This window comes from Equus quagga, chromosome 19 (genome assembly GCF_021613505.1).
Source record: "Equus quagga isolate Etosha38 chromosome 19, UCLA_HA_Equagga_1.0, whole genome shotgun sequence".
NCBI lineage: Eukaryota > Metazoa > Chordata > Mammalia > Perissodactyla > Equidae > Equus > Equus quagga.
The window spans coordinates 17764846-17775487 of NC_060285.1; the positions used below are offsets into that span (position 1 = coordinate 17764846).

The window sequence follows — 10642 nt, forward strand, 5'->3', positions numbered from 1 at the left end:
TAGTTAAAGCAATGGGCAAATCAGTGTATTAAGCTACAGATGAAATAACTGATCCTCAGATGGAAAAATTAGCCTTTAATAGAGAAACACTTCGCCCAATATTTCATCCTTAATTGTGGTATCTGTTCCACTCTCCAAAGAGACCACTTGCCGCATCGGGCCAGGACTGGGAAAAGCGAAGAGTTACACCAACAGTGGGTCAGTAATGCCTCATCAACTTCACAGATGAAAGAGAATAAATGCAAAAAAATATACGTATATCCATTAAGAGTTGCTACAATTGTACTCTCCAATCATACAAACTCCAAACTAAAATATAGTAAAAATTACAGTTTTACGGGTCAAGTTAAATTACTTTTACCTGAAAATGAACTCCAGTTGTCTCTATAATTTTGGGTGCAATCCTGTAATAAAATAACACCCAAGTTAAAAAAAAATTCTCCTTTCTGTCACAGTTCATTTTTATTTTAAAGAAAACACACAGCAGTAGAAGCTCTTGGAATTTTAAAATGGTTATCTTTATTTAGACTTTAGTCACTAAAATTTGAGAGAACCAAGGAATTACCACCATATTCCACTTTCCCAAGAGGGGAACTAATTTGCACACACAAAGTCTGGGCTATCCTTGCCTATACCCAACTCACTGGGTAGGACTATGACAACATATGGCCCGTGAATAACCTTAGCCATTTAAACCTAAGGATCTAGCTTCGGACGGAGGTAGAGAAGTAACAAAACCGATATTCATTTTTCTCTAAACTATTAGAATTTCTCAATTCCCTACTAGAATCTTTGTTTCCTACCCAAACTGGTGTTTTGGAACTAGTCTTCTCTTTAGTCAGGTTTATATCTAAGTTCTCACCCATACTGAAAAATAATGCATACAACTAGGATTATACCAAAGTCAAAAGCCCTGGGATAATTCAATTTTACTTCCTAGAGATTCAATTTACTCAACAGTAAATAAATAATTTAAGATAGAACTTGTATATCAAAGCTCATACAGATATTCTACAGGATAAAATATTTTAAAAATTAAACACAAAATTCAAATAAGTTCATCTTTCTCGGGCAGGTACTGCAGGGGTTGGGGGAGCTATGCTCTCATTCCCTTCTGCCATGAGGAGAGCCTTCAGTACAAGGACAGAACATCAATAAACACCTGGCCAAGGGAAAAAACCTGAGAATGAGAAACAGTTAACACAGTCCTCCAGTTTATAAAGAGAGTTAAGATGCAGCATGGTATAGTAAGAAGAACAATAAATGGACTGGCGATCAAAAGAATGGTACCTAAACTGCTATGGAATGTAGGCAAATATTCCTCTGGGCCTCAGTGATCTCATCTCATAATTGAGAATCCCTAGTCAGATGCCTAAACAAAATTATTGTAAGGTTATAATAGCAAATGGAGAAAATTTTAAGCATAAAGTATTAATCAAATGTGATATGTCACTTTATGGTAGTCAAAATAGTAAGGGCTCTATGAAAATTTGATCATTTTTCTTGATTTAGGGGAGTGGTCCCCAAACTTGGAAGATCATTAGAATTACTCACAACATTTTTTCAATGAAGATTCCCTAGCCCCACTCCCCAAGATTCTGTAGTTTAAGAAAAGTCTCATGGGATTCTAACGAGCCAGGGAACCTTCAATGTAAAGGAGAGAGGAAAGGAATTAGGAGAGGAAACACGGTGCACGTACGAATCCCTTATTAGCCTTTTTCTATATAATCAAATGTCTTTAAGATTATTCTGTCAACATTCTCATTCAGACAGATGATGAGTTCATTCACCACAGTAGAAAGTCTGTCATCTTAACCTATGTATCATACACATCAAGTAGTGTTTGAAAGACCATGAATGTTCAAAGAATGCTGAATAAGTGAATGAATAAACAAAGAACTAATCAGGTAATTAGTTTTAGAAAAACATTTCCTGCATCTCTATTATAAATGCAAAACTATTTCTAAAATCCATTACTTGTTACTGATATAGAGGGCAGCCAACTGATGGACTACATTCATCACCACTTCATAGCACCTCGTAACAAAACAAGACAGTTCCTGAAACGACAAGTTGAGTATATGTTAGAAAGTTGCTTTTAAAACGTCACCATTTCTAACTGAACTTTATGGTAACAATGCTTAACAAAAACAAAATAGTTTTCCAATAAAATCTCCAGTTAACCCTGCAACCAGACAACTTTAAGCATCCCTCCAGCAATCAATTCTCAACTCAGCTCCTGCATCCCAAGGTCATTTCTCTCTCTTTGACCCACAGCATTTCATTTATATTTTAATCTTAACATCTTATTTTAATCTTAACATCTATTTTTTTTTTTTGAGGAAGATTAGCCCTGAGCTAACTGCTGCCAATCCTCTTCTTTTTGCTGAGGAAGACTGGCCCTGAGCTGACATTCGTGCCCACCTTCCTCTACTTTATATGTGGGAGGCCTACCACAGCATGCCAAGTGGTGCCATGTTCGCACCTGGGATCCGAACCGGCGAACCCTAGGCTGCCGAAGAAGAAGGTGTGCACTGAACCGCTGTGCCACCGGGCCGGCCCCTTAATATCTATTTATTTATATTTTGTAATAAATATTTTATATATTTTTTACATATTTTTTATATTTTAATCTTAATATCTATTTTAAGTCTTAGGTTTTAGTTACTCACATAATTCCTAAATGACAGAGACGGTCTCATTCCTTCTTTAAATATCCACTGCCTAGTATGGTAGCTAACCCTCTACTTCTCAATAAATCTCTGTCCTATTAACTGAATAAATGAATGAACATCCGAATGAATGAAGAAGCTCAAAAGCTGCCAGTTTAGAAAGTATGACAATGAGGGGAAGGGGTCTCCCAAAGTCACTCTGAAACAACTTCAAATGTTTATTACCTTTAACCTTATCTATAAACAGGCTTGGCACACAGCAAGTGAAATTATCTCAGCAATATGTTTGTCACTAAATAATTAACTTGCATCTACCATATCCCACACCTCCTGAAAATTTCTTTGCAGAAGCTCTCCACCTGTACATCTATAGAAACAGCTGGCATCCTAAAATATTTAAAACCTGATTAAACCTATGGCTGTTCTAAATTTTAAGCTCTATGAAAGCAGGAATTTCTGTTGATTTTGTGCACTGCTATGTCCCCAGCACCAAGAACAGTTTTTAACACACGCTAGGCTCATAAAACATTTGTTGAATGTTTACAAATGGAATTTTATGCAGCTGTCAGTGAAATCCAAAACCAATTTAAGGTTTTTGAAAATGAAAATAAATGTATTTCAATTTTACCTAAACAGCTCTAGATTTACACTTACTAAATTTCTAAAGTTTAATAGAAGCAGACAAAACAACAGAAAATGCAGAATAGAAAGCACAAAATAAAAAGGCAAAAACAAGTCCAGATATATAAGACTATTTATATAAGATAGAAACAGAAATAGAATAAATTAACCAATTAAAACACAGACTTTTCAGACTGTAAAAAAAGCAAAATTCAGATATACGAAGTTTTAAAGAAACACAACTAAAACATAATGACACTAAAAGATTGAAAGAATGAAGATAAATCAAGAAAATGTTAAACAGAGCTGGGACAGTGATATTAATATCAGACAAAAAAGACTTTATTAGCATTACTGTACGTTAAATATACATTTATATAGTTATACGTATAATTATTATAGCTTAAGAAGGTCACCAAATAATGATAAAAGATCCAATTTATCAGAAATGATTAACAATTCTAAACTTGAATGTACCAAATAAAATATCCTCAAAATAAGAAATGCAAAATTTGATAAAACTAGAGGAAGAAACTGACACATTCATTGGGACCCTACAAATTCTATTTCTTAGACTCCTGCCCAGCAGGCTTCCTGGCAGGTTCTATCAACAGGTGGCACTCAAAGGAGACTAGAAGGCAGGAAAAGGACATGGTTTCTACCCCTTCCTGTTTTTCTCGACACGATCCAGGCAGGACTGCAAGGGCACTTTGCTCCAGCCTCCAGCTTCTTTCTACACTACAGAACCAGCCTCATATTGCCCTCTCGGAGGGACCAGCAGCAGCCAGGCAGCATGGCTTCCTCAGAGGTATGAGCACTGAATTCCACAGGGCTCCTCCTCCAAGCTCCCAGATTTTGGCAACCCTAACCTTTGCCCTTTTTTTCCTAGATGTAGAGGTGGAATCTGCTTCTTCTGGATGACCTCACTGCTCCCCTTTTTCCTCCAAGTTTTTCCTCCAGCTCTCACATAACCCATTCTCTGTATTAAGCCTCTTCTTTTGAAATAACTTGTGTGATTTGTTTTCTGGACTGGACCGAGTGACATCTACCATAATGGAGGATGATTTCAACAAACTGCTCCCAAGTAGGTCAAGTAGACAAAAAAAGTAGTAAAGATATTACAGATCTGAACACTACACCAGCATGCTTGATTCAGTGAAATGTATGAAATCTCATACCCAATGATCAGAAGGCAGACAGGATTACGGATTCCTTTTCCTTATCTCCCATTTCTGCTTCGTCATATCGTACAACCTCATCATTGCTCACTAACAGCTTAATCATCTCCATCAACAACTTTGCTGACATGAATTATCTTTTCCTACCTAGCACAAAGTTTAAATTATTCCAAAAGGCACGATGACAAACTGTTCGTAAATGAAGTTATACAAAGAAACTTACTTTGATCCTAATTTCTCTAAAAATGCTGTAAAAATCTTGTAGGAACTATGATCTCCTTATCTGTAATTCAGTGCCAACTAAGTGTCTTACCCTCACAGTACCATTCTTAGCATTTGAAGAATTCTTGTTAATTATGATTATTATGTGTAATTTACTCAAACCTTTCAAAGAAAAATCTCAATAAAAAGTAAAAACCAGTTACCTGTAAGAATGAAATAAATCTCCCCATTTGAATTTGGCAATCACCTTCCACCATGCTGGAATCTGTAGCTTTAAAAGGCAACATGAAGAATCATATTTCAATTTTTTAATTTAAAATCAATCAACACCAAAAAAGAAAACTAAATCATTTTTATTCATTAGTACATCTTTAATCTCCACAGTACTGAAAACAGAATTTTTATACTGAAGAGAAAAACGAGAATCATTAATCACACAATTAGAAGTAACCATCTGTTTCATCATTTAATGAATTCAAAGAAAATTCTCATCCACCTACAGTGCTTTGTAACTTACCAAAATATCACAAATAGATTTTAGAGAATTTGCTACTGTTTTGTCACTCAGGTTTTTTCACCTGTTTACCAAACCAACAAAAAATCTGAAGGCTTATTTTCTCACACTAATACATTATATAACCATGGTAGTCCTACAACTGGTAACTTTTTGTTCATTTCAATGTTAAAAAAGCCATCACAACATTACAACGTGAAATTGTAAAACTTACCTCCTTCTCCATAAAATAAGAGGCCATTATAAAATTTAGTTTCAGCCTGTTCAAAAAAAAAATAAAGTAATTTTAAAGGTTGCTGTTTTGTTTTTAAATTCCTTAGCTCTCTTAGTTATCCATACTAAATAATAAGCAGAAGACGACATCACTTACATACAAATTCATTTAAATTCCAAAACTACTTACAATACAGGTAAACTCAATTTATCTTTAGAGTACCAAAGATACTCAAAGTTACTTCCTGATTTCTTTAGGCTTTACTTTGTGTTATCTGACCACTGTAATAGTCTCACATCCTCCCATTAGTTCATGGGAAATAAGAAACAACCATATAATATCAAAAAGGTAGAGGAAAAAAATGAAGTTTACCAACATCCACCAGAGTTTTAATGGGTCATGGGTAAGGAAACACAAAATATATTAAAAATTCAAAGCTTTTTTCAAAAGTCAGTTATAACTAGACATTCAGTATATATGGCAGGTAACACAGACTTCGAAGGTATGCAGACCCAGACTCAAACTACTACCACTAGCAAAGTGTGAGGCAAGTGACACCCCCTTTGAGCCTCAGTTTCCTCATCTATTTTTCATGTACCTCCCTGGGCTGCTAGAAGTATTAAGAGGGTTAGTTAGCATGGTGTTTGGTACATAGTTAAGTACTCTGTGAATGGTAGTCACTATTACTTTAAATAAATAATTCATTCAACATTCAATAAATATTTACACACATTGTACACATGTAAGCACCTATTTGCTTTCAAATCATGTTTTTAACATCTTAAGAGTACAAATAATTACCTCATATTTTAATTTCTTGATTTCACAACAAAGTGCAGCATAAACCGTGATGACTTTGTTTAAGACCTAGTTTCATGAGTAAAAAACATAAAAGAGAAAAGTAAATTACAGCAAATAACCAAAGCATTTAAAAAATGGATTTTTAGGTTTAGGAATCTGTACCTTGTTTTCAGTCTTTATGAGTTCCAAAAGGGAAGACTGTTCATAAGGCAAAAGCTATAGAAACAAAGGAAAAGAACACTTTTTAATTTTAAAAAAACCCTTGCAATTTTAAATAGACAAATTGAGACTAGCTCTATTCTATGTGAACTTGTGTTAGACCCTGTACTCAGCACTAGCTCCATCCCAGACGGAGAGTGACTACTAACGGGTATGGGATTTCTTTTTGGGGTGGCAAAATGTCCTAAACTTGGTTCTGGTGATGGCTGCACAATTCTGTGAATACACTAAAACCAAAGAATTGTATGCTATGTGAATGAATCTCAGGACAGCTTTTATTTAAAAGTCAATATGTGACTTAAGACAGTGTCTAGTACATAATAAATGCTCAATAAACATTAGTTATTTAAGTGGTAACAGGCAACAGTTTCAAAGATAAAACAAGACAGAACTACCTCAAAATGGAAGAGAGCAGGATGACTTACTTTACACATTAAAAAATTACTCGCACATTAAGATCCCCTAAATAGCATAACCGAACTTTTAGGAAATGATGGAAATATTCTTTATCTTGATTGCGATAAGAGTTACATGGTATATGTGTTTGGTAAAACTCATTGAACAGTATATTTTAAATCTATGCATTTCACTGTATGTAAAACAACCTCAATAAGAAACAAATAAAGGCTGAACATTCTATTCCAACCCTCTTCTTGTTCTTGATGATGAAAAAGAAAGGCTAGCTCAAAGAGTTGGAGTTTGTGTCATTCCTGGACACTAACAGCTTTCAGTTTGTGTCATTCCTTCAAAAGCAAAAACACCTGCACGGCTTAGAGGAAAGAAAATTAGCAATTATTCTCTAAGTTTCTAGATTCCAAATAATAAAAACATATGTTCCATTTTTAACAATTAGGTTTTCAAGATACAGTATGTCCTGAAAATGTATACAAAAATTAAAAAACAAAAGCAAACCTTTAATGCTATAGGATCAAGATTGAAATCCCAAACATCTCCAATTGAATCATCTAGTGCGTCCTCAATTCTTCTCAAATGAGACGTGTACTCCTCAAGAAACTTCCCATAATTCTTCAGTTGGACTTCAGCATGAATTTCTAAATTTAAATTTTAAAACAGCATGTGAGAAGAACAAGTAATCAATTACAGGATGTTTACTTCAAATAATCTCAAAAGTCACAGCAAAGTAGATAGTAAGCATTGTTAAATGCATTACTTTGGAATGTCTGGACTTCCTGAAAATAAAGTTTCAAAGTTAAACAATAATTCAGCTTTCAATCTTTTCCAGACAGACGAAATAATTTTCAAAGCAGTAGGTGTCACCACACACAGGGATACCATCTTAAGACTATAACTTTAAAGTACTACGAAAAAGTCACTATCCCATTTACCCCATAATCTAGAGCTTTTAAACAACCTGAATATGCCTCATGCAACTCGATGTCCTGATTCTGTTTTAGTCATAAACAACTTTTTTGCAAAAAAAAAAAAGACTCAAGACCAGAATCAAGTGCAAAAATCTTGTCACAGAACACAGATTCTATGTTGTCATAGAAGTAAAGTTTTAAAACATAATTCTTAATTCTATACACAGTAAACCGTTTAAAAATACACCTAAATATTGTTTTTAAAGTGGGTTTAGACTTACTTCATCATAATGAATACTATTCCTCTGTTGCCCAAAATTTACAAAGATTTTAATTATTTAACTATCATAATAGAATTGGAAAAGCCAGTAAAGAATACTAAGTACAGAATAGTGTGCTGTTCTTTACAGAATTTACACATTAACAGATGACTCTAAAGAGTCCTTAGAATAAACTGGACAAGAAAGGTAGCCCTATTTAGCAAAATTAATGAAAGTAAACACTCCACCTTATACATAAGAATTCCCTACTTATTTCAAAGGCAGCAAATTCAACTCCAACTCAGTTTCTTCTATTGATGTGAATAACTTTCTTCAATCTTTGCCTTCTTTAAAAAAGTAAAATTTTACTCTCCTCAAATTAGTAATTCGAAGCCACCACAACACAGTACGTTCTGACTCTTTAAGGATAAAGACCTAGCTCCCCATTCTGCCTTGGTTTGCAGCTAACGCTCTGAACCAGGTGGATCAGTTTAGTCGATCAGTGTTCCTATCTCATTATAGCACTAATCCAGGCAATTCTGAAAAACAGTCTAGTTCAAAAGTTAATGAAAACCAGACACAGAGAAGTCTTCTCTTCTCTACAGCTTAAATTAAAAACCGCGTAACATTGTCAGAATCCCAAGGACATGTCTAATTCTCAGTTATGTGGGAAATGACGAAAGCTGCATTCAACCGTCACATGAGTTCTTAATGACAACACTAGAAAAACACGCCAATAAATTACTCATTTGGTCTGAGAATTCACAAAGTAGTAGGCAATACATAATCCATAATAACATCAAAGTTCCTTGCTGATAAGATAATGAATCGGTGTAAAATTGGTAAAAGTTAAAATAAAGAGATTTGAGTAAGATTCTTCAAGAGTAAAATTCCAAACACCTCTTTACATGCTTCTCTCTTCCAACACACGGCATTCCTTGTTTTATCTTCGTATCTCTAATACCTAGCAGGGTGCCTGCTCCGTCTGTTGAGTGAATCAGATCATTTTACTCTAAGTTGAACCATTTTCAAACCCAATAATATATTTACATCCCAATTTTTTGAAGATACTAGAGTAGGGGGACTTTGTCCATTAAACGTCATACATGATAAGGTGCAGTTCACTTTATAACAGTAAACACAGAATCTTCTCCATAAAAAAAAAATTAAAGAATTTTCTCATCACCAAGATTGTTTTTTATGCTGCATAAGAGCTATTATCTCATGGAACATTTTGTGAAAAACTACAAACCATTCTGAATTAAGCTCATACTTCTTTGAGAGGCTAATAAAACCTAACTACATGTAAGTTTGTACATGAGTCTGTCTTTGTAAAATTCAGCAAAATTCACATGTGATTTTTCAAAATTACATTCAGCTTTTGGAGAAAACGCACTAAAAAAACTAATTCACAAGCGGTATATCCCAATATCTCTTATATCATTTATACAGATTAATATCACCAAAAATAAGAAACAGATTGCCAACTTCTACTGATCTTAGAGTTTCACTAAAATAATTAGATGGCCTCTAAATTTTGCTGCGTGGAACTGAACTTGTTAGATTCTTTTGGCTGAACTTCTAAGTTAAAATCAGACAATTCGATTTATTGAAGCAAAATTTGCAACAGATCTGTTGGACTGTTTGAAACCTTTCTGGCTGCAATGGCAACTACAGGACATCCCTAAAAATACCACTAAACGCAAATAAAAGGCATGGAAGGAGATAAAATGACATTCACGTGTTTATTTTTACCGTGTGAAGGGTTCTCTTTCGCTATCTTCTACGGTACTAAGAACGGGAAGGAAAACACGCTCAAACTTCCAAAAGTTGGTTTGGGAGGAAAAGAAGAAAAACAGGAAACCGAAACAGGAACCCGGAGCTCAGCCTCTTCTAGAACTGAACGCTCGAGGGATCTGGCGAAAGCCCCCAGGAGGCCAGGGGCTGGGCCGGCCTCAGCTCCCCGAGCTGCTCGGCCTCCATGGACGCGCCCCGCCCGGCCTCCCTCCGCGCAGCGGAAAGTGGACGCCGCGCACGGGGACCGCGGGCTCCCCAGGAGAGTCACCGCCCCGAGCGCCGAGCCCTGACCGGGCCAGCCTGACCCGCCATTGGCGGGACCCCGCATCCGCGAAAGTCACGCTCCAGAGCGCATCCCTCTCCCACTGCAAGGGGCAGAAAGGGTCCCGACCCGGACGGCTGAGCTGCCACCGCGACGCAGAGCCCTCCCGCAGGAGCGCTGCCGGGGCTCAGGCGGGCCGGGGGCGGCCACCCCTGCCGCTCCCTTACTCTGTGAGCCGTCGTCAACGCGGTCGAACTCCCAGTCTGGCGAAAGATTCTCCACCGCCATCACCCCGGCGCCTCCCACAGTCACAGCCCCAACCAGCCCAGGCGACGACGGCCGCCTCACCCCGGAGGCTGTCACACCACGTGACTTCCGGCCACACCCCCGCCTCCCCTCGCGAGGGCGGGTTGACCGTAATGCCCCTGCGAGCCGCGGGGGCCGCTGGGAAAGCGAGTCCTCCGCGGTGGCCGGAGGCGGCCGCCATGGCTGTTCTCGCCGTGTCCGCCGCTCCTGCTGGGGCCTCGCCACTGTTGACTTCTCTTCTCATGCCACAGCGA

General features: G+C 37.0%; 1 protein-coding gene across 2 annotated transcripts in view; it reads right to left on the reverse strand.

The window, feature by feature from the left end:
• The window catches only part of WASHC4 (WASH complex subunit 4), a 57348-nt gene extending 46928 nt beyond the window's left edge, over positions 1-10420 (reverse strand). The window contains exons 1-8 of one of the 2 annotated variants that reach the window (XM_046646197.1): positions 10310-10420; positions 7354-7493; positions 6385-6438; positions 6223-6288; positions 5422-5467; positions 4897-4964; positions 1978-2060; positions 362-404 (exon numbers count right to left, since the gene is read on the reverse strand). In XM_046646197.1, the coding sequence (XP_046502153.1) occupies positions 362-404; positions 1978-2060; positions 4897-4964; positions 5422-5467; positions 6223-6288; positions 6385-6438; positions 7354-7493; positions 10310-10370 (561 nt within the window). In that variant the 5' untranslated portion in view covers positions 10371-10420. Of the gene's footprint in view, positions 1-361; positions 405-1977; positions 2061-4896; positions 4965-5421; positions 5468-6222; positions 6289-6384; positions 6439-7353; positions 7494-10309 lie in introns of those variants that run through there. The other variant, XM_046646198.1, reaches the window with a different exon arrangement.
• Between the last annotated feature and the right edge of the window lie 222 nt (positions 10421-10642).